At 39.8% G+C, this 24450-nt stretch overlaps 1 protein-coding gene across 1 annotated transcript in view; it reads right to left on the reverse strand.

Annotated features, from left to right (window-relative positions):
• Positions 1–1366: 1366 nt before the first annotated feature.
• Positions 1367–24450, reverse strand: part of LOC143284738 (copine-8-like) — a 41582-nt gene continuing 18498 nt past the window's right edge. The window contains exons 13-20 of the mRNA XM_076591698.1: positions 22107–22168; positions 17311–17463; positions 15568–15640; positions 14547–14674; positions 13180–13282; positions 11831–11888; positions 8428–8501; positions 1367–6748 (exon numbers count right to left, since the gene is read on the reverse strand). Coding sequence (XP_076447813.1) covers positions 6539–6748; positions 8428–8501; positions 11831–11888; positions 13180–13282; positions 14547–14674; positions 15568–15640; positions 17311–17463; positions 22107–22168 — 861 coding nt within the window. The 3' untranslated portion in view covers positions 1367–6538. The remainder of the gene's footprint in view (positions 6749–8427; positions 8502–11830; positions 11889–13179; positions 13283–14546; positions 14675–15567; positions 15641–17310; positions 17464–22106; positions 22169–24450) is intronic.

Raw genomic sequence — 24450 nt, forward strand, 5'->3', positions numbered from 1 at the left:
GCACCTGTGGGACTGTGAGCATCGGTGGGCGAGAGAGTGGGGAAGGGACTGCACAACTCCTCCTCACTAAAAAAAATTCACCTGTGCTGGTCAGGCGACGTTTTCCCTTGCAACACTTGTGGGAAGTGCTGCGTATCCAGAATTGGCCTCTTCTCCCATATGACAGATAAGCCTGCCTGCCTACTCATCCGTCGGACCAACGGGAGACTCAATCATATATATATAAATCACTGCAAGACAACTAACACAGAGGTACACTAGTCAAGACTCAAGTTTGGTTCATTGTCAATAAACAGGTACCAAAATTCACTGTTTGACATGTACAAACAACAACAAAAAACAACAATACAAAGACAACTAAACTGAAAGAAAGAGAAAGTATGTAAATTAAAATATCATCAAACACACACACACAACCACACACACACACATACCCACAAAAACATACTTTAAAAAAAAACATATTTGTGTGTATATGTATGTGTGTGTGTGTTTTCCTGTTGCCCTTCCCAAGGAGACTGCATTGCCATAATCTGACAATCTTTTCTTTTTTGACTCACTTGTGTAAACAAAGTGAGTCTATGTTTTAACCCAGTGTTCGGTTGTCTGTGTGTGTGTGTGTGTGTGTGTGTGTGTGTCCGTGGTAAACTTTAACATTGACATTTTCTCTGCAAATTCTTTGTCAGTTGACACCAAATTAGGCATAAAAATAGGAAAAATTCACTTCTTTCCAGTCATCTTGTTTAAAACAATATTGCACCTCTGGGATGGGCACAAAAAAATAAAAAATGAAGCCTAATTATATGCAAACTGCATTTACTGTTATATTTATATTTTTTGTATTCTCTAAACTTGGCACTTTGATCTGATATTCTGACTCGACAACAAGAGCAGTCATTATTATCATTTTTTGTTCAAACAGGAACTTCTTTTGCTAAGCATGGAAGTTTTATTTATTTTGCAAACGTTTTGGTGCAGATAGTAAAAAAGGGAAATTACTCTGTAATGCGAGGGGACTTAATTTGCTTTAAACTGATCTTTCTCATCTTAAACATTACATTTTGAAATTATACTCAATACATAAAAAGCTTGGATTTAAAAAAAAAAGTGTATCACAAGTGAGTCTTGAAGGCCTTGCCTCTCTTGTTTTTGTATGCAGTAAAGCTTTTTTTTCTGAAAAGAAAGACACCAAATCATAGAAATGTACATCTCAGCACAGGGGTCTGAATGTAAGGAGAGCATGGACAGCACGCGAAACACACATTCACACAAACACATGCACACACACACACACACTTTCTCTCTCTCTCTCTCTCACACTCTCTCTCACACACACACTTTCTCTCCAAACCCAAATTAAAAAAAAGAATATTCAAATCTTTTAAATCCATTCATATGTGGTCAATGTGCAACAACAGGAATCTATGGAACAATGACACAATGAAGCTACTGAGGGGAGAAAAACCACAACCCAAAACAGGAATTCATACAATTGAACCACAGGTGTTCTGCTGCAGATATGAAAAGAAGATTCTAACACATAATAATAATAATGTACATTTATATAGCGCCCTTTCTCTCTAAGAGCTCAGGATACTTTACATGAAAGAAAAATATTACAAGTTACATAAAACATTCATGACCACTCTTTCTCAACACCCCCTCACCCCCCAACTCACACACTCTCCCTCCCACTCTATATACATCCAAAGTGAGCTGACAAGGGTGGTGTTGGAGAACAAGGAAGCTGACAGTGCTTATAGACAGGTTTTAAAAAGATGAGTTTTTAGTGATGAACGAAAAGCAGAAATAGATTCAGATGCACAGATATGATGAGGAAGGTTGTTCCATATGTGAGGAGCAGCAAAGAAGAAAGAATGTTCACCACAGATTCTTGTACTGACACGAGGAAGTTTCAAAAGGTAACAGTCAGCGGAAGAGCGGAGATTTCTTGCAGGAGTGTAAACACTGATAAGGTCAGAAAGATATGTAGGTCCTGCATACAGGCAAAGAAACACATGCACACACAGGCACACACACACAAACACACATTCCCCTATTGTATGTCACCAAGCCAAACATATAGAACAATATCAGGGCTGAAAACACTACAAATCAGGAAAACTTGAAAACCACCTTGACAAATCATACTACTCTTTCAATAAAAAAAATACAACAAAAAAAACACACACCCCAACAACAACAACAAAACAACCAAACAAACCAGGAGAAGAGCTGAATCCAAGCATAAAAACCAAGGATATGTCTTGATCTGTTGTTCATTTGTTTTACTCAATTTGTCTGGACATCTAGAACAGTGACAGATACATCATACAACCTAAACACAAGACGTTTTTGAGTCACAAGAATGCAGCTGACTTCTTTAAATGTTCTGTAAAAAACAAACAAGCCCAAAACACACAAAAAAACATACAAATCACTGACACCACCACCCCACACAATAAACAACACAAAACAGTAGAGCTAAGTAACAATCAAATTCTAAAAGACAGCAGACCAAGCAAAGTACCCGTAGTATAAGACAGAAAGAAAGGACACATGAAAACTTTGATATACATATATAAGAAAAATCTTCCACCCAAGGCAAAAGCCAAGAAAAATAATTGTAAATTTAAAGTTAAAAAAACCCATCTCTTTCTGCAGCAGCGGATATATTAATAATATTGTTCTTAAACAAACAAAAAAGCTCTTTACCTACCTACAAGACACTGTTCAATTCAAATACAGCTTCAAAACAAAATAAGCCTTTTGATTAAAAAAGCATCAGGCTTTTACTATCCAAAAACACTCACACACAGGAGCTGGTGAAAGCAGAAACTGCCATCAGAACAAAACAAAGGCAATGATGCAACTGTAGAAAATGTATTAATATATACTACAAACCAAAACAACATCACTTTACATTTTACAGATCAGTTGTTTGCCTGTGTTCTGCATTTAGCCTCTGGTCTCTGAGCTTTTAAGATGTGATGAAACAAACAAACAAACAAACAAGCAAAAAGAAGAAGAAGAAGAAAAAACGAAAAAAAACCCCAACGAAATGATAAGAAGATGAGCAAAACAATTGGTAACAGAAAGCTGAAACCACAATTTTCTTTTCCCTAAAGACCAATGGTGACCACAAAGCTTGTGAGGATATCACATAACACAATACATCATTATAATAATCAAACGTTAATTCAGTCTGTATCAATACATCATTATAATAATCAAACGTTAATTCAGTCTGTATCAATACATGATTATAATAATCAAATGTTAATTCAGTCTGTATCAATACATGATTATAATAATCAAATGTTAATTCAGTCTGTATCAATACATGATTATAATAATCAAACGTTAATTCAGTCTGTATCAATACATGATTATAATAATCAAATGTTAATTCAGTCTGTATCAATACATGATTATAATAATCAAATGTTAATTCAGTCTGTATCAATACATGATTATAATAATCAAATGTTAATTCAGTCTGTATCAATAAACCTCATCCAGCACACAAAGTCATCAGCAATTGTGAAAGAAAAGCATAAGACACAATGTATCTCTGCTGATGGCAAAATGATTTTTCTTTCTATTCACAATGTAAATGATTTTTTTTCCCAACAGTCTTCTTATAATGTGATTTTGTTCCCCGGAAAGTTTAGTCAAGGGGAATGGCTGCTGTACAGGCAGGAACAGAAACAGTGTGCTACAGTACAGCTGCTCACACTGGCTCATGTAAGTAAAGTAAAATAATCATTTTTACCTTACAAATGGCTCACACAGACAAAATAAAGGTGCAGACTTCAAAATTTACCCCCCCCCTTCCCCCTACACACACACTCTTATCCCCAGTGAAATGAGATCAGCATGGCGTGATATCTAAGTGTAGTCACTACTTGTTACGTGTGGGGTTTTGTTGTTGTTTTTTTTCAACAAAAGTGATGAAAACCCTAGAGGAATACGTCCAAATAAATAATATTGGCTGACACCCTGACAAGAAAGTTCTGCCAGTCTCAGGTGACAGAACACATACTAACATATATATAGACATACATACACATCAGCAATGTTCAAGGGGTTATACATCCACCATGTTTTGTTGTTGTTGTTGTTTTTCAATTTTTGGTGAGCTTTGGAACACAAATCAAGCAAATATAATGTTACATGATTTAGCAACAACAAAAACGACAATTTTTGTACTTTGGGTTACACAGCTGTACAAATGTTGATTATAAACAGTTCACAGACTTTAACACAGCTATCATTTATCAATTCTAAAATCAGAACAGAAATAACCACAATAATATATTTAAAAGAGAGTACACAAACACCTGTAAAAACATTCTTGAACGAAAAGAGGTTGAATACAGAGCATTCCCTCATGTACAGAAAAATTTAAGTACATAAATGCTCACAAACTGATTTCGACATGTAACTTTTCAGTTTCAAAACCGCCTCTCTCCCACTCTTGCGTCTTAATACATGCATACTGCACACACACACACACACACACTCTCTCTCTCTCTCTCAAGTACCTGAAACATTTAGAAAAACAAATGATGGTGTTAAATATTCACTGTGTAAAAACATAACAAAAACCAAGAACCCCCCCAAAACAAACAAACAAAAAAACACAGCTGGATCATAGAATATCACTTATAAAAACTAAAAAAAAGCCTTACCAATAGAGGTGGGTCAGGGTATGTGTGTGCAAGGGGGGTAGCCACGAGAGCCTGGTGTTGCTGTAGTGATGAAGAAATTGCAGCAATTCACTGACAGAAAGTACAGGTAGGCTGAAGAAAGAGGGCAGTAACATATGTGATGTTCTTTGGGAAAAAAAACACACTTTGGAAAAACATGAGAGGAAGCCAGTGATCATCAGTGCAGTATGAAACGTATGTATCAGACCTTTCTTAATTTGATTACCACTGTGGCAACATTTTATTCATTCAGCAGGAACCACAAATTTGACAAGCCATGATTTTTCAATGATGCACACGAAGATTGCTCATACGTTTCAACAGCATTTGTCAGCCCACAGAAAAGAAATACTCCCCCCCCCCCCCCACCACAAAAAAGACCAAAAACAAACAAAACAACAACAGTGATGAGCCATCAGCTCAACACTAAACTGAACACCATTTCAATCCCAGATTCTACAGAAACTTCACTCGGCAATTATCCTATGCAGTATTCAAATCGTATGGAAATTCTGCACTGTGTCAAAACCTGAGCAATCAGTCTGGCAAGAGCACAACACTTAAGCACAAAAAAGAACCTGTCACATGGTCAAATACACAGGCATAGAAAGTTGACAACCACCACCCACTCTCTAACACAATTCTTACTCTCTGATCTGACCATGGAAATGAATCTCAAATGTTTAGAAGGCCCTGTGTGTGGTGATGTTCCTATGCTACATCTTTTACAGCTGCACTTGTGGAACTGCTCAAGAAAGCCTGCACTGAGAATCCCTGAAATGGTATCAGTTTGCTCAAAGGTGTCACTGTGTTTGTCAACGTAGTACGTTACATTCTATCCCGACTAATTCTTTCACTCTGTCTACTTGATTATCCTTGACATTTTTGGTGCAAAGCAGATTTGATATAAAAAACAACAACAACAATGAAAAACAAAAGAAAAGGTATGAGGCTCACGTATCATACTCCAAGATAAATATCTTTACTCCATTAATGAACATGCTTACAATTATAAGTGCATAATCGGGAACACAAAGGTCAAACATATTTGTACAGATACTCGTCATCAATCGTCAATTCTTCTTCCTCTCACATGTCTTCCAAATTTGTCCACAGGATAAAGAGTATTATCTAACATTCTTGCTGTGTGACTGTGTGTTTTCTCAAACTATCATTCATACACACTATCCTCCCACCCTGGCTTCTTGTTGTATGATTCGCCCATCACGGGTAAAAAATATCTTTAAAAAACCCAAACAGACTGTCAAGTCTTTAATCTTCAAATTCAATCTCATCCCTTATGGTTCAGAAGGGCAATGCATTTTCCTGGTTCTCTCAAACAATTATTCATACACTACAGAGCATCTAGTCTTTACTAATCTTCTTGTTCAATGTCATGCCTGAAGGCTAAGAAAGGCAACACATTTTGTTGTGACAGAAAGAGTGACACAATGCAATGCAATACAATCTCATCTGTAAAGGCTCAGAAAGGCCATACATTTTCCTGGTTCTCTCAAACCAACATTCACACATACCCCCCCTCCCCCCACATACACATAAACACAACAACTATTCACACACACACACACATGTACACATACACACACCCACACACAAACACACTATCATCACTCCCTGCCCTGTAGGTCTGGACTTGTGTCACTCATGGCACTACCGTGCTTATCATCATCACATCACCTCTCACTGAGGATAAGGTGGAAGGGGATTGGGAGTGGGGGTGGGACGCAGGTGACAAAACCATCAGTGGCAGGGGCGTGGGTGCGGTGTGGGGGTGGGTAGACGTGCTTCCCATCACGTCACACCTGTCACTGTGGCGCTGAGAAGTTAGTGGCAGCAGGGGCGGGCGTGGAGGCAGCGGTGGTTGGTGGGGGGCGTGGGTGCAGGTTGTACTTCTTCATGTACTGCACCACCTGGTCGGGGATCTCGGCCAGCACCTCTTTGGCCAGCGCCGCCTGGCAGGTCTGCGAGGGCTGGCCCTGGGCTCCCCCCACCAGGAACTGTCGCAGCGGCACGAACTGGAGGGGACAGACAGACAGACAGACAGGGTTGTGCGGTTAGTATAACGTGTGGCTGTTTGGGGTCTTGGTGATGAGCAAAGGATTTCACAGGTGGTATATAAAAGTATATCACCTGTTGTCATACACACGGGTGTTCAGTGCTGGCACTTTAGTTGGCCCTGCGAAAGTTCGTGAACCCAGGAAGTAGGGCATGGATATAAATAAACGCGGCTGACAAACAGGCCGCGCCAGCGGTACTCGCTGTACGCTTGTTCGGCGGTAAATCTGCTTTGTTTTTTCGCGCATCATCTCCTCGGATGGATCGGAAATAACGACTAAAGAAGTGGTTTTCTAAAAAGAACACAAAATAAGCTTTCCATTGACTCCAAACACAATATGTTTTCTTACATAGCGGTTGTTGCGGCAACGGCTGAAACATAAATGAAGAAAGAGAAGAGAAGGATAAGCAGAAACATGATCGCAAAAATCGTTAAGTTTAAATCCCTCTCTAAGAAAACAGGCGTTTAGAACAGTAACATCGTAAATACACACAGAATATATAGCATACCTGCATGCAGATCAGCTTACCTTTTGAGTTGTGCGATTTTTCTTGGCAGCACAACAAACGTTTAAATGAACACACTGTATCATGGTGAGTGCGAGCAGCAGGGGGATGGAGAGCGGGGTGAGTGTCTGTCGGCTTATGGCACTGCCTTACCCTTCATTCCACGAGAAAGACGAAGATTTTTAAGGTAAGAAAAAAAAAAAAAAAATGAAATGATGATGTTGATAAAATAATGAAATTGTGTAAATCAAATCAAACTGCACTCCAATAATACAAGCAGGAATAGCAATAATTCAACTTTCTGTAATCGCTGCAGGAAATGTGTGGATGCTGTGAAAAGGTGGGAAAAGTGGGGCGGGGGCCGCGGGGCCGAGTGAAACAAAGAAGGCAGTGTCCCAGTTTGGCGCGCGGGGCCAGAAATACCGCGGCGAATGTGCCGGTCAGTACAGAGTGCGGTGGGAAAGTCTGGCATTAAAAAATTTTTGACCTAAGACGCTAGACGCTGCTCGGCTAACTAAAGAGCCGGATTTTGTGCTCGGCTGAGCAGCCGTGTACAAGGAAATAATGTTCTAGTAAGAGACTTTCATAAGTGATGTTGATGATATAAGTACTTAAATAGCGCCTATCCTCGGACAGAGACCAAGTTCTAAGCACTGTACAAACACTAAGTCATTTGCACAACAGGCTGTCTACCTGGGTAGAGCCGACTGACAGCTGCTATCAATCAGTGTGTCAAGTTAAGGTCAGATAAAGTTTCATGAATAAGAAATAAAATGTAACAGTAACCTTAATGTGGAAATGTTTTGGCTTCTTTTAAATTTTTTTTTGGTGCCCTTCCCAGGGCACTGTCACTATAAATAAAGTATGTGGAAAGAAACAAACGCTTCCCAGGGCACTGTCACTATAAATAAAGTATGTGGAAAGAACCAAACTCTTCCCATTTTCAAGCCAAATTTGTTGTGGATGAAGTATTTCGGGATTTTCCAGAGAAAATGAATTTGTTAAAGGTTACTACAAACCAGAAAAAGCAAGAGACTGCTGCAAAACAGTAAGAAAGAGAGCAAAGGAAGAGCATGCAGGCAGAGAGAGAGAGAGAGAGAGAGAGAGAGAGAGAGAGAGAGAGAGCACTCACTTGTACAATGTCTCTCTGAGCATACTGCCCTTTGTAGGACAGACGCTCATCGTCTCCATCCAGAACATTCATGGCTGAAAAAGAGTCAACAAACTTTGTCTGTTACTGTCTTGTAATACTTTTCATCACAACAGATTGCTCTGTGTGAAATTCAGGCTGTACTTCCCAGAAACAGCACGTTGCTACACTCCAACTCCAACCATATTCCTTTTTTTTTTCTGCTTGCAAATATATTTGTTTTCCACAACAAAGCAGGTCTGTCTGGTACACTATAATAATTATAATAATACCAATAATAATAATTACAATAAAAACAACAACAACACTAATAATAATGATGATAACAGTTTATTTCTATTGCACCTTTAAGTAAACTACAATAATGCTCAAAGTACATCATATGAGTGAAATAAAACAAAAAGATAAAAACAATTGCAACAAGAGAGGCAAGGCCTTCAAGACTCACTTGTGACAAATTAAGTCCCCTAGCATTAATTACAGAGTAATTTCCCTTTTTTACTCTCTGCACCAAAACGTTTGCAAAATAAATAAAAATTCCATGCTTAGCAAAAGAAGTTCCTGTTTGAACAAAAAATGATAATAATGACTCCTCTTGTTGTTGTGTCAGAATAAGAGGTCAAAGTGCCAAGTTTAGAGAATACAAAAAATATAAATATAACAGTAAATGCAGTTTGCATATAATTAGGCTTTAAAAAAAAAATTTTGTGCCCATCCCAGAGGTGCAATATTGTTTTAAACAAGATGACTGGAAAGAACTGAATTTTTCCTATTTGTATGCCAAATTTGGTGTCAACTGACAAAGTATTTGCAGAGAAAATGTCAATGTTAAAGTTTACCACGGACACACGGACACACACACACACACAGACAACCGAACACCGGGTTAAAACATAGACTCACTTTGTTTACACAAGTGAGTCAAAAAAGAAAAAAGTATCACCATTATGATTTCTACAACAAGTCTTCTCCAATCCCCAACCCCAAGCGTACAACTTACAGTCACCTCTACCATATAGTGAACATCAAGACATCATCCACATGATCAAAGCACCAAAACACACACACTTACACACAGTCTGGAGCATATATGCATACAAATGCATGCACAAGAACACACACACACACACACACACACACTCACCCAATACAACACACACACACACACACACACTGTAAATAAGCATGCAGAAAAATGAAACAAAACATATAAACAGTTATCCTATCTCTGGGAATATGTCTGCACAAGTGCCTTTAATCATTGTGCCAATATAAAACATTAAAATACTGATAGAAAGAAGCATAGTCTTCATGGCTCATGTGTGATTTGATTCCTGGAGTGATGGCCTAGAGGTAACACATCTGTCTAGGAAGTGAGAGAATCTGAGTGCGCTGGTTCGAATCATGGCTCAGTCGCCTTGAGTGGTGGTCTGGACGCTAGTCATTCGGATGAGACGATAAACCGAGGTCCCGTGTGCAGCATGCACTTAGCACATGTAAAAGAACCAACAGCAACAAAAGGGCTGTCCCTGGCAAAATTCAGTAGAAAAATCCACTTCGACAGGAAAAACAAATAAAACTGCACACAGGAAATAATACAAACAAAAAAAAGAAAGAAAAAAAAGGGTAGCGCTCTCAGAGTAGTGATGTGCTCTTCCTGGGGAGAGCAGCCCAAATTTCACACATAGATATCTGTTGTGACGAAAAAAGAGAAATACAAATACAAACACAAAACTGACAAAAGACAGGGCATGGGGTAGATGGAGGGTGGTGTTCCCAGTACTTACACACATCACCACCAGAAACGAGTGATTGTCGAACCGTAATTGTGTTGTGGAAATGGAACAATGCGGGCCTAAGCAATCAGCATTTCAATATTTCAAGATCATGATACAGATCTGTCAAAGTTTCAAACGTTCCCTGTCTTTATCACCACTTTCCGACTTTGATGATAAATCATAACAAAGCTGCCAAACACATTTTGGGGTGTAATATATGCAACAATCATTCCTGATCTGTTCAGTTTCTTCAGCAAAAATTTGGGCGGATTGCCACATTCTACAACTCCAAACATGGCAATCATATCATTTGTTCTCCATGATTTGTCAGTTTGAAATCATTGATTGTGATATCCAAGTCTTGAAACCTCTCTCAACACTAAAGCTTTGGGCCAAATGCCAAAATAATGGCTATTCATTGTCAAAGTCTGTGACAAAGTGCGTCATCTTAAAAAAAAAAAAGTATGAATTTTTCTCTTCTCTTTTTCTATAATCGCACTGATCTATTTCAAAGACCGAAAGAACTAGAATTTTTTTTGGTGATAGACACATGCGCAGGGAGAGCAAAAGTCTCAAACATCCCAATTTCACACACACACACAATTCTAAACACAAACTCACACACACATACACAAACACGCACACACAAATTAAACACCCACCCACAGAGATTTATACTGAATCTGTCATTAAAAGGTACACTCAGTAGTCAACAAAAGAATTATAATAAAAGAAGAACAAAGAAATTAACGGGAGGAGAGATGGAGGGAAGGACGGAGACTGACAGAGATGGAAGGAGGGAGGGACAGAGATACAGAGACATAAATGAAGGGAGGGATGGGGGGGGGGAGGGGGAGAGTGACCTGCAGAGATAGGGAGGGTGGATGAGAGTGAGAGACAGGGAGATGGTGAGAGAAAGAAGGAAAGAAAGAGAGAAACTCTAAGACATACAAACATGAAAAAAAAGAAAGAAAAAAGAAAGAGAAAGACAGAGAGAGAGAGAGAGAGAGAGAGGGAGGGAGGGAGAGAGAGAGAGAGAGGGAGGGAGAGGAAATGAAGAAAGCAAGAGAAGACAAAGAGAGAGGGTAAGAGAGAGAGAGAGAATGAGAAACAGTAAGTGAAAGAGGAGAAAGAAAGAATTAAAAGAGAGAGAAAGAGAGTGCGAAAGAGAGAAACTGAAAGAGAAAAAAAGGGAGTGCAAGTCCGATGGGCACAATAGCCGAGTGGTTAAAGCCTTGGACTTTCAATCTGAGGGTCCCAGGCTCGAATCTCGGTAACGGTGCCTGGTAGGTAAACAGTGGAGAATTTTCCGATCTCCCAGGTCAACATATGTGCAGACCTGCCTGTGCCTGAACCTCTTTGTGTGTATACACAAGCAGAAGATCAAATACGCACGTTAAAGATCCTGTAATCTATGTCAGCGTTTGGTGGGTTATGGAAACATAAAAAAAACGGAGAATGGCTGCCTACATGGCAGGGTAAAAAGGGTCATACACATAAAAGCCCGCTCGTGTACATACAAGTGAAGGTGGGAGTTGCAACCCACGAACAAAGAAGAAGAAGAAGAAGAAGAGTGCAAGTCCAATGCCCAGGGGCAGACAACTTACCCTCAAAGTCAGCGGTGCCAACTCCCACAATGATGATGGACATGGGCAGCCCTGAAGCCTGCACGCAGACACATCCACACACAACCGTGTTGAGGAAAAATCATCCAACATCAGGGACCACGCAGTCACAAAAACAACAACAAAAAACCAAAAAAAAACCCCAAAAAAAACGAAAAGAAAAAAAGTTAAACGTCCCCATAACCTTTCACAGCCTTATAATAAGGGCTGTGAATTCAGACACACTGTGTCCAGGGCTCAGCACTGGAAGGAAAGGCGCGATCCTCTCCTTCCGCTGTTTTAACATCCCCCTAACGGAAAACAGGTAGCCATTCACACTGGGTAGAATGAGGAAAATCAGAGTGAAGTGACTTTCCCAAAGATGCACAACACCATGCCAAAACAGGGCCCTCAACTCTGGTGAACACTGGATCACAAGTCCAACACCTAACTGATTGTGCCTCCTTTCATAAAGTGTAGGCTTTTAAAAACCAGATTAAAAACTCTTCTTTTGAAATCCTCTAAATTAAAAAAAAAAAAAAAAAAAAAAAAAAAAAAAAAAATCAGCTAAAAGAAAAACTTCCAATGTTTAAAAACACCAATGGTAAATTTTCTTCTAAAGTATCAAGACAGGCATCCATATAAAAGGTATGTTATCTAATTTGAGCACTGGCTTATGCCCCCTTGAAGGAATCTTCCTCTTCTACAGAAATGAAAACTGAGAAAATCCTGCCTTTGGTGATCAGATATAAAAGAAAATGATTATCATTTTACTTTTAAACTAAAATTCATGTGGAACATTTTGCTGCTCTGTTCTATCACTGATAATGTAATGTATATTTTTTCAGTGAAAATACAGGGCCAAATAAAAAAAAACAAACAAAAAAACTTTATAAATGTACGTCATTCTTATAAGACCTTGTGAACGAAAGCAGGGAGAAACTTTATAAAACTAACACATTTTCATAAGACTTTTTAAGGACTTTGCAACAGCAAAGAGAGAGCCATATGGTTTCTCCACTGCAGTGTGATTTTTTCCATAGCTTAGTCTTTTGTGAAGGACTGTGACTCTCAAACTAGGAGGCAAGATTGCACTGGCTCTTCGTGCTGCAGCACTGGGGGCTCGATGGCCTTTGGGGACCATCCCAACGCTGACAGTCCTAAATCACTCTTGGCTGAGAGAGTGGGGATGTAACTTGGGCAAGACACTTCTCACCATAATCAAATTCTATTCCAGATAGTTCGGACAGCAGTCATCTCCTCTGCTGCTCTGATGGTCATGGTCGGACACGGCTGACCATCACACAAGAAGTGCGAAGATGAACAGTGACAGAGGGAGAAGAAAAACTCACGCGCACAATGGCCTCAGTGGTTTGGGGCATGTCAGTGATGATGCCGTCCGTGATGATCAGCAGAACAAAGTATTCCGTGCCGTCACGCTTCGCCGCAGCAAACCTGCAGCACACACACACACACACACACACACACACACACGCAGAGACACGCACGCACACACACACACACAAAATAATTAATCTGTCTTCAGTGCATTGTCAGGTAAATTTCATAACTTCACGATCTCCAGTTCTGCATGTTACATGTTGTTTTATATTTGGTCCCTCTGCATCCCCCAAAACGGAGTATGTCGGCCTACATGGTGAGGTAAAAACGGTCATACACGGAAAAGCCCACTCGTGTACATGCGCGTGAACGTGGGAGTTGCAGCAAACTAACGAAGAAGAAGAAGAAGGTTTCTTTCCAACGCCAATGGTAGAAGTAAAAAACAAAAACAAATGCAAATGCACTTTTTTACAAGCCGCATGATGAATAAAAAGACAAAAACAACATGGAGTGGACAAACATCACTGCAACAGTTTTACTGAACGTCACCAAATACATGTACTGATATTCAAAACTGTCCACTGATTTTATCTATGAATCAAAACATTTTGGTTTGTATACCAGGTGTAAGCATGATTAACTGTCGGTGTAACTAACTAAGCTGAATTTTCACTGAAGCAAGTTTGACTGATGTCCTGTGTTTCTGATCAATTCAATCTTTCTCTCTCACCTGCTCTATTTCCCCTATTAAAAAAAACATAATCAAACAGCAGCTTTGTTTTCCTATCATTCCGGAGTTATTATCAAAATGAAAGAAATAAAGAATGAATGAGCAATGATGTTATCTGTACTGGTTGGTCATGAATGCTTTTACACGGTTAATCTGTATGGCCACAAAACATGTGTGTATCTAAATAATATGAGCTTGCAATATTTCTTTAGTAAGCATACTTACGCTTTACAAGCCATCTAATGCATTAATTCATAATGTTTAATATTTGAGCACAGTATAAGCTGTAAGCAAGCTGGGTTGCTGCTTGATGTTTCACATCAGTAAGTTCTGATTAAAGATAAATAATAATAATAATAATAAAGTGCATTTTAAGACACTTATTCCCTTGGAGAGCTCTAAGCGCCATTACAATTTCTTAAGAAGGCAAGAATATTTACACACTTATCCACAACACTATGCTCATCCACACACATGTATATATATCTACACTTATCAACAAAAAAAATATGCAGATATATTTACATAAAACATTAAAAGGTTTCAGCACTTAAAACCTGTGGCGTAGGTTACACCTGGTGTTAACTTATTCAGTCAAATGAATCTGTTTCAACCAAAGATCTGTTTCAAGCAAACACCTGGACTCACCTGGCTACATGGTTGATGACAGGTGCAAAGTTGGTGGGTCCGTATAACTGAACACGCTGTAAAGCGCTGTAGTAAGTCTGAAGAATGCCTTGCACGCCTTGGCAAAACGGGTTGGAGGGGTTGAAATTCTGTGCACACACATACACACACATGCATGGTTTCAGGATAAGCAAATTTGATGCTGTAAATTTTTTTTTAACTTATTTTGTTGATAGCTGGGTCAGTATCATTTATAATTTACTTTTTATTATGTTTATTCCTCTCCCTCAGTGCCTGGCTCTTATTTCATATGTGCATATTTTCTATTTCCTTACACACACACACACACACACATGTGCTCACACTCTCATACACACACTTTCTCTTTCTCACACAAACATATACACTCACTTACACATAACATTCTCCTAAACAAACACACACTCTCTTTCTCACTTTCTCTCAAACACACCCTCTCTCACATATTCTCTCTTTCTCTGACAATATCACTCTCTCAATCAAAAGGACTGCATACATTTCAAAACATTTTGTTTATTACTTGCTGAATAGTGAAACACTATTTTGTAGCTATGATCATAAACAAAATTTGCAACACACACACACACACACACACACACACACACAAAAGCGCTCTTCTTCATTTTCGTTTGTGGGCTTCAACTCCCATGAATACCCGTATGTACACAAGTGGGCTTTTACATGTAAGACTGTTTTCACCCTGCCATGTAGGCAGCCATACTTCGGGGGCAAAAGTACTAAAAAAATGCTTAAACTGTGCCCAAACTCAGCTAGCTGGCCTGAAGTTTATCAAGTGTTGTGTCCCTTCCCCATTTGTTTTGCTCTCAGTTGAAAGGTTAAAAAGAAACAAAAATAAGAAACAAACAAACAAAAAACAACCAAACAACCCCCCCACAAAAAAAACCCAACACACCCTCAGATCTGATGGCTGAACAGTGTTAGGGCATCAGGTGGAATGATATAATCTGATTGAAACATACAGGCTTAAAGAAGAAGATCTCACCAAAGCAAACTCATGCGACACACTTCCGTCAGGCATGCGGGCCCCAAAGCCTAGGGCAGGGAACAGTTTGTCACTGAAAAGCAGAGGAACACGTGAATGAAGGAAGGAATGAACAAGTGAATAAGCAAAGAAAGGTAGACATTCATGTGCTGATCAATCAATAGTGGTATCCTTAGTAAAACTTTACTCTGCATGAGAAACTAAATTAACAAATTCTTGACTACAACACAAGTTTCAAGTTTTTCAAGTTTTAATCATCCTTTCACTCCTATTAGAGTATGTAGGATTACTGCAAAATAATCTTTTCGTGCCCAGAACAAACATTTCCAAATACACAACAATGTCACATAAAAGTTGAGAAAACACAAATGTCTTTTAACTCCAAAAGTATAACTAGGCAACATTTGCAAATCTAATCATCTTACTTACAGCTAAAATGACTTTTTTGCCTCCTTTGAACATATTACAAAAATTAAAAACTGATTTTGGAGACACACACACACACTCATGTACATGCATCCATAAACACACACAAATACACAGACCACGCCCTGTATAAATACATGCTCACTAACTTTGCTCACGATAAAAAGTGTGATCAAATCTTTTGCCAGTGTCAGTTCTCTGCAACACGTGCCTCCATTTCAGCACAAATTTAAATGGAAAAGTACAAAACAAAAGCAAAGGATACAGGTGTCACTTTGTCAAGCATCCTGTGAACAACCACACAGTAAGAAGGCTTTTTAAAAAAAATTTTTTTTTATCTCATTAAAAAAATAAAACAAAAAATAATAACCAGAAAACGAAACAACAACAACACAGAAACACATGCAGTGATGCACACAAAATACACAAAACTAACTCCTTCAAAAAGAATTCTCCACCCCTCCAACCCCATCCCCCAATTTTAACTGGTTCAGTGCCAGAGAATTTTGTAATAAAAAATGCTCTCCCCTTGTCAGTCAATTTTGAGGATTCAGTGGCAACACTTTGTGCGTGACGTCAGCTGACGTCTTATTGGCACTGAATGAGTTAATCCATTCAAACCCTAGGGAGTTTACAGTGTCGGCAGGTTTCCCTGTCATACTGATACAGAGAAACGCAAAAAATATACTGAAACTGACTTGTTTTTTCTTCCAGACAGACAAGTGTGGGCACAAACTGAAAAAGTGTAGAAGCAAGTTCCCTTTGCTTGCAGTTTGCATGAGAACCGTTTTGATGAAAACAAATCCGGAGCTCTTAAACTTAAAGGACTAGATGTCACACTTATTCAGTATCTCTCCTTTTCTCTCCTCTCAGCTGACCTACAGTGTTTAAACTGAACTTACTAATGTCACCAATTTCTCCTCAAATTGTTCGAAAATTTTCTCTACTTTCATATAAAGCTTTCAACTTCAGAGAAATTGTAACTTCGTGACATCATTTTATTGTTCTACTTACTGAAGCGTAGCACTGTTTTACTTATGTGTTTGTTTGATTGAATATTTGGATGTTAATATGCATTGTAATGTGATGTTTATACATGTAAAAAGAATACTGTTCACATATCCCTTCATAAGGGGGCCTAGGCCTACACATGAATAAACCTACTTACATGTTTGTTTGATTGAACATTTGCATGTTAATATGCATTGCAATGTGATGTTTATACATGCAAAAAGAATACTGTTCACACACCCCTTCATAAGGGGGCCTAGGCCTATACATGAATAAACCCTCTGGGATGTCTTATTCCGCCCTTACCTGTCGTAATCCTGGATGATTTCTCCCACGGAGCAGATGGCGGTTGCGTACTGATTCAACACATAGGGGTTGTAGTAGTGCAGCGACTGAGGGTCGTTGGGTGATCCGTTGGACGCCGTGAAGTCCACAGCCACCGTGAAGTTCATCTGCATTCTGGGGACAGGACACAAGGCTACAAAAAATTAACTGCAGCCTAGGGTGTTGTCCGGGAGAGTTTCCTCTCTGAAAATCAGCCGGGGTCCAAGGGCTGCCTTAGGCCCCTTGGTGGGGTGCAGGGGCAACACCCCATTGCCTCCGTGGCCAGAAACAAAATTTGTGATTTTTAAGAGGTTTTGGGGAGCCTCTGCTGAAAGCTAAAACAACAATGCACAGTTTTTGAAGTCTCGGTGACGGTGCCTGGTGGGTAAAGGGGTGGAGATTTTTCCTTATCTCCCAGGTCAACATATGTGCAGACCTGCTAGTGCCTGAACGCCCTTTGTGTGTATATGCAAGCAGAACATCACATACGTACGTTAAAGATCCTGTAATCCATGTCAGCATTCGATGGGTTATGGAAATAAGAACATACCTAGCATGCACACCCCTAAAAACGGAGTGTGGCTGCCTACATGGCTGGGTAAATAAATAAAACGGTCATACACATAAAATGTTACATGTCTGTCTGAGTGTGTATGTGTGCGTGCCTGAAATCTGAATTGAATGACACAGGAAACGAATGATAAGCACCCTGTGGCAGCCGTCAGTTGGCTCTACCCAGGTAGGCAGCCTGTTGTGCAAATGACCCCATGTTTGTAAAGCGCTTAGAGCTTGGTCTGTGACTGAGGATAGGCGCTATATAAGAATCCATATCAATCAATCCAAAAAAAAAAAAAAAAAAAAAAAAAAGTTCCAAGGCATTCTTCTTCCTCTCTTTCTTTTACAGTTTTTATCAACCATTCCCATGTCGTGTTGCCATAATTCACAAATCTTGACATGCTTGCTGTTTGAAAATTACAAGATGGTGGCTAAAGCAAAAGTGACGTCATGGTAAGTTGAAAAACTGAACTGGGTTGAAAACGAAAAACTGAACTGGGCTTGAAACAGACTGGACGAAAATAAAACATACTCATCTGTTTTTTTTCTCCTCTGAAATCAACAGCTCTTCTGCTGAAAAAAGCGGATCCACTGCGAGTTCCCTAGCCTGAATAAGGTTAACTGTCCAATAGCTTTAAACCACCATTGGGGCAGTGAATTCATAATGTATGGTGCCAAGGGCTTGGCGCAGGAGGGCGGGGCCCAATCCTCTTCTTGCGCATCTGCGGTCTGGTACCCATTCACACCTGAGCAGAGAGATGAAAATCAGAGTGGACTGCCTTTCCCCAAGGATACAACACTATACTGAAACTGAGCTTCGAACCCTGATCACTGGTGAACACAGGATCAGAAACCCAACACCTAACCAACTCTGCCATGGCGCCTCTGGAACTTCTTCTTCTTCGTTCGTGGGCTGCAACTCCCACGTTCATTCGTATGTACATGAGCGGGCTTTCACATGTATGACCGTTTTTACCCCGCCATGTAGGCAGCCATACTCCGTTTTCGGGGGTTATGTGCCTCTGGAGCAAGGATGGGGATGAGTGTTTTCATTTTTTATATATATTTGTTTTATTACGGTTGTTACAGTTTCTTTTACTATACAGCCCATCCATTAAGTTTATATCCTGAAAATGAAAATGAAATGCATTTATCTTTACCATTCAATACAGCATCCTTGAGGCTTGACAATGTAATTCCCATTGGAAATCGTGTATTGTAACTGAAGTCTATATGTCAACATATTACAGTAGAAATGAGTACCACTCATATAGGAATGCTCTGATTATATAATAATTTCCTCCCCATACATTTATGCACTCAGCCCCCACCTTTACCCCCACACCCCCTCCTGACCCCTCCAATATGTCCTAATGTTTTTACTATATGTAATTTTCTAAAAAAAAAAAACACATCCAAAATAAGGCCAGTCAGCATGACTCTTTTCTGTATCATACCTCTGAACTGAATAAAACAAGTTAAAAAAAACAAAAAAATCAAAGTGTCTGTTGAAGTTCATTAGAGGCCATGAAGTCCACTGCCACAGTAATGTTCATTCTGCATTCTACGGACAGAACAGAACAAGGCAAGTCCACAGCCACAGTAATGTTCATTCTGCATTCTACGGACAGAACAGAACAAGGCTGGGGTCGGAAAAATTTAAAAGAGGCCGTCGATCAATGCCTGATCACTGATCAGTGTTGCTTATAGCCCAGTGACCTCACAAGATTCGTACCTCAACAGCACTGTCAGACATGATGGGGGGTCTGGCTGCAACATCAAGAGCTGTCTCAGCAAGGCTGGAATCACATTCTGAATGCTGAAAAATGTGTGGAGATCACCCTCCCACCTATTCCCCCCCCCACCCCCCAAACCCCCTCGCCCATACAGCACCAATACCAAGCTGAGAATGTACCAGAGCTGTGTACTTTCCACAACTGCCCTACGACTCAGAATGTTGGAGGATGACTGAGAAGTGGTCTGACAAAGTTGTCGACCTTCCATGCGAAAAACCTCAAACGAATCCTGTGAATCTTCTGGCTCAGTACCATCTCCGATCAACACCCATTGGCCAAGTGCAATCTAAAGAACATAGAGACAAACACCCATTTGCCGAGAACATGGGGACCAACATCATTATGAGAAGCCAGTGGAAATGGATTGAACACATCATGCGAAGACAGCAAATTAACATCACCTGCGCAGCGCTTCACTGGACACGTAGACATAAAGACAGGAAGACTGAAGAACTTGGAGTGATGGCCTAGTGGTAATGTGTCCGCCTAGGAAGTGAGAGAATCTGAGCACATACTGGCTCAAATCCCGGCAGAGTCGCCAGTACACTAAACCTTGAGTCTGGATGCTAATCATTCGGATGAGACGATAAACTGAGGCCCGTGTGCAGCATGCACTTAACGCATGTAAAAGAACCCATGGCAACAAAAGAGTTGTCCATGGCAAAATTCTGTAGAAAAATCCACTTCCATAGGAAAACATAAAAAATCTGCAGGCAGAAAAAAAAAGAAAAAAAAAAAGGGTGGCACTATCAGAGTAGTAATGTGCTCTCCCTGAGGAGAGCAGCCCAAATTTCACACAGAGAAATCTGTGGTGACAAAAAGAGTAACACAGAACACCTGACTGTGAACAGCTGAAGGAGAACTCCATACCCTACAGCACAGCTGGGGTACTATTCAGGCACTGGCCAAAACAGTCATAAAAAAAACAAACTGGCATCATTGTAGTATTTCCCTATTGCAAAATCACTTAATTCATAAGATATTGTTATAATTAGATAGTGTGTTCATTTTCCTTTCAGAAAAGTATAAGTTATACATACTTTCCTTTAGTATTTTGAATGCTGGATATTAAAAAAAAAAAAAAAAAAAAAAAAAAAAAAAAATCATCTGACCAAAACAAGCCTTGGCAAACAGTTGTAAATGAACATAAATTAGGCTTGGCACTGAAACGTTTAATGTCCTGTCACACACACTGGTGACTATAGACATCGGGTTTAGAATATTCATTTTCACATTTGAATGTCACAACTGAAAACTTGAATGAATAAAAAAGGTTTTGAATACAGGTTCCTTTTTTCTGTATGTGTGTTTTGTTTTTCTTTGTTGCTGCCCTACCGGCTCGAAGGCAGAATGGGCAGGGCAGTAAGCCACCAAATCAGTGCCAAATGACGGAAGCTTCCAGAGGTGTCATTCTTCACCTTCCATTCACCTGGATGAGAGCTTATGGTGTGGGGCACTGGCTCTGAGTTAACGTTTACCGTGGATTCACATGCACACACGCACGCATGAGTGGATGCATGCACCCACACATACTCACACACACAGACAATCTATTACAAATACATAAACACACACGCCAAAAAGTGGAAACTTAACATTTCTGGCATAATCACCAGAAACTAGTAAAAAAAAACACCCAAAGACTGAAAGCAAGCTTTTAATTCAAGACACAAACCAGTCTCCAGTTATTTTCTTTACAGACACATTTGGGCAAGCTATCTTTTGATCACTCTCTCACTTGCACATACACATACACACATACTGAAAAAAAGAACCTGTATTCAAAACCTTGCAAAGTCATGAGATGCACGTTTTTGACCCAAGATAGAGAAGATTCAAATGTACAGTTCTGTTTCTCACAGAATGGAAGGGAAGGAATTCTGTTTATCCCCTTCAGTGCCCCAGAACAAGTTTCTGTCCCCTTCCAGTGTGCAAAAAAAAACCAACAAAAAACCACACACACACACACACACACACAAAGCCCCATGATGGAAATTTCTTTTCGCATCATTGTAGTATTTCCTATTGCAAAATAACTTAATTCGTAAGATATTGTCATAATTAGTGTGTTAATTTTCCTTTCAGAAAAGTAGAAGTTATACATACTTTCCTTTAGTATTTTGAATGCTGGGGGGGAAAAAAAAATCTTCCATGCCTTGTAAATGAACGTAAATTAGGCTTGGCACTGAAACAGTTAATGTCCTGTCTCACACACACTGGTGACTGTAGACATCGGGTTTAGAATATTCATTTTCACATTTGAATGTCACAACTGAAAACTTGAATGAATAAAAGAGACAGGATAAGAGCAGGACAGGAGGGTGGTGGGGCAGGGGGAGGGGTGTTGTATGATGAGTTGGGGGAGGGGGGGGGGGACAGGAACTGTGGGCAGAGAACGTTTCATATGCTACTGTCAGTTTCACTCACCCTCCCTTGACAAAGTCCAGGAAACTGTCTTCTTTATCAATCCTTATGGACTGCAGGGACACCTGTGGACAGACAAAGGCCCTCTTCCTCCTCAGTAAACATGACACATTCCATCCTTCATGTGCTTCTTATCTAAAATCCTGCCCACGCTTGGGAATTTCAGAGAGTCTCAGAGAGAGACAGCAAGACAAGAGACAGAAAAAGAGAGAGATAATCTGTATCTGTGCATGTATGTATGCATTGTAAGTGTTTGTGTGCAACATTCATTTGTGCTTTAGTTTTAATATCTTTTCACTTTCGCTTTACGGATGGGTAGATATGGATACTTATATAGTGCCTATCCAAACTCTATCGTTCATTTCCTGAGTCATTCAATCAGGTTTCAGTCACGCATACGCACACACACCCACCCTAACACAGACATGTAACATTTTATGTGAATGAGTGTTTTGTTCATTTACTCTACCATACAGGCAGACGTACTCCGTAATAAAACATCTGAGCATTACTGCATCTATGTATGCATGCGTATGAGAGAACGAGCGAGCTTAATGTCTGCAATTAATCAATCCATTTAATCCTGGGGATAATCTTTTCTTTTTTTTTTCTCAAGGCCTGACTAAGCATGCTGGGTTACGCTGCTGGTCAGGCATCTGCTTGGCAGATATGGATTTGTCCAAACGCAGTGATGCCTCCTTGAGCTACTGATACTGATACTGATAATCCTGGGGAGTTGACAGCTTTGCCAAACTGATGTGGAAAAAAAAACCCCTGCAAAAATACACTGTTTTTCCTCCAAATTTTCGTATGGACAATGTGGAAGTTAGTTTTGATTGATTGATATGGATACTTATATAGCGCCTATCCTCCGTTGGAGACCAAGCTCGAAGAGCTTTACAAACACGGGGTCACAGGCTGCCTACCTGGGTAGAGCTGACTGAAGGCTGCCACTGGGTGCTTATCATTCGTTTCCTGTGTCATTCAATCAGATTTCAGGCACGCACACACACACACTCAGACAGTTTCAGTTTCAGTTGCTCAAGGAGGCGTCACTGCGCTCGGACAAACCATATACGCTACACCACATCTGCCAAGCAGATGCCTGACCAGCAGCGTAACCCAACGCGCTTAGTCAGGCCTTGAAAAAAAAAAAAAAAAAAAAAAAAAAAAAAAAAAAAGGGGGGGGGGGGGAATAAATAATAGATAAGCTTACATGAATAAATAAATAAATAAATAAATAAATAATAATTATAATATAGAAAAAGGTAGTAGTAATAATAATAGTAATACCAATAAAATGATAATAATAAAAAATAAATAAATAAATAAATAAATAAGACAACAATGGTGATAATTAAGCGAATGAATGTAAAATATGACGACACACATTCACACATACACCCACACATGCATAACAGAAATGCACCAAACATGCAGTTTCACAGATATGAAAGTACAGTCAAATACATATAAACGTACATGAGCTCCAACACACACACACACACACACACACACACACATTACCTTGCACCTCCTCCAACCCCCTCCTCCACACACTCATTTCTAGTCTACGTATCGCAGCTTCCACGGCGCACACACACACACACACAAACACGCACGCAAACACACACTCACAGAGATGAACACTTACTTGTACAGACAAACATGTAACATTTAACATTTTACGTGTATGACTGTTTTTGTTTATTTACCCCGGCATGTAGGCAGTCATACCCCATTTTCGGGGGTGTGCATGCTGGGTATGTTCTTGTTTCCAAAACCCAATGAATGCTGACATGGATTACAGGATCTTTAATGTGCGTATTTGATCTTCTGCGTGCTTATACACACAAAGGGGGTTCAGGCACTGGCAGGTCTGCACATGTTGACCTGGGAGATCGGAAAAATCTCCACCCTTTACCCACCAGGCGCCACCGAGATTTTAACCTGGGACCCTCAGATTGTAAGTCCAACACTTTAACCCTTCAGCTATTGTGCCCTTTCTTTGTGGTTTATGGATATGTAGGAACGTGAAAAACTGTTTCAGTGAAATGAATCATGACACCGGAGCAATGCTCAGGTGCAGGGCTCAGTGAGTTAAAGATCAGTGCCTTGAAAAAAGAGCAACATGATCACAAATACTGGGAACTCAAGGGCAGGCACCAGCACAACAGAAATACCTGATGCCACATGAAACCCATAGACAACTTACAGATCCACATTCATGACATGTTTGTATATACACACAAACACATAATATCATATGCACTTGTATTTGCGCCATCTATGGCAAAGTAAGTGTGTACTTAAAATATGCAAGTGGATGCACGCACATACAAGCCAA

Source organism: Babylonia areolata, chromosome 8 (assembly GCF_041734735.1).
Source record: "Babylonia areolata isolate BAREFJ2019XMU chromosome 8, ASM4173473v1, whole genome shotgun sequence".
NCBI classification, from domain to species: Eukaryota; Metazoa; Mollusca; class Gastropoda; order Neogastropoda; family Buccinidae; genus Babylonia; species Babylonia areolata.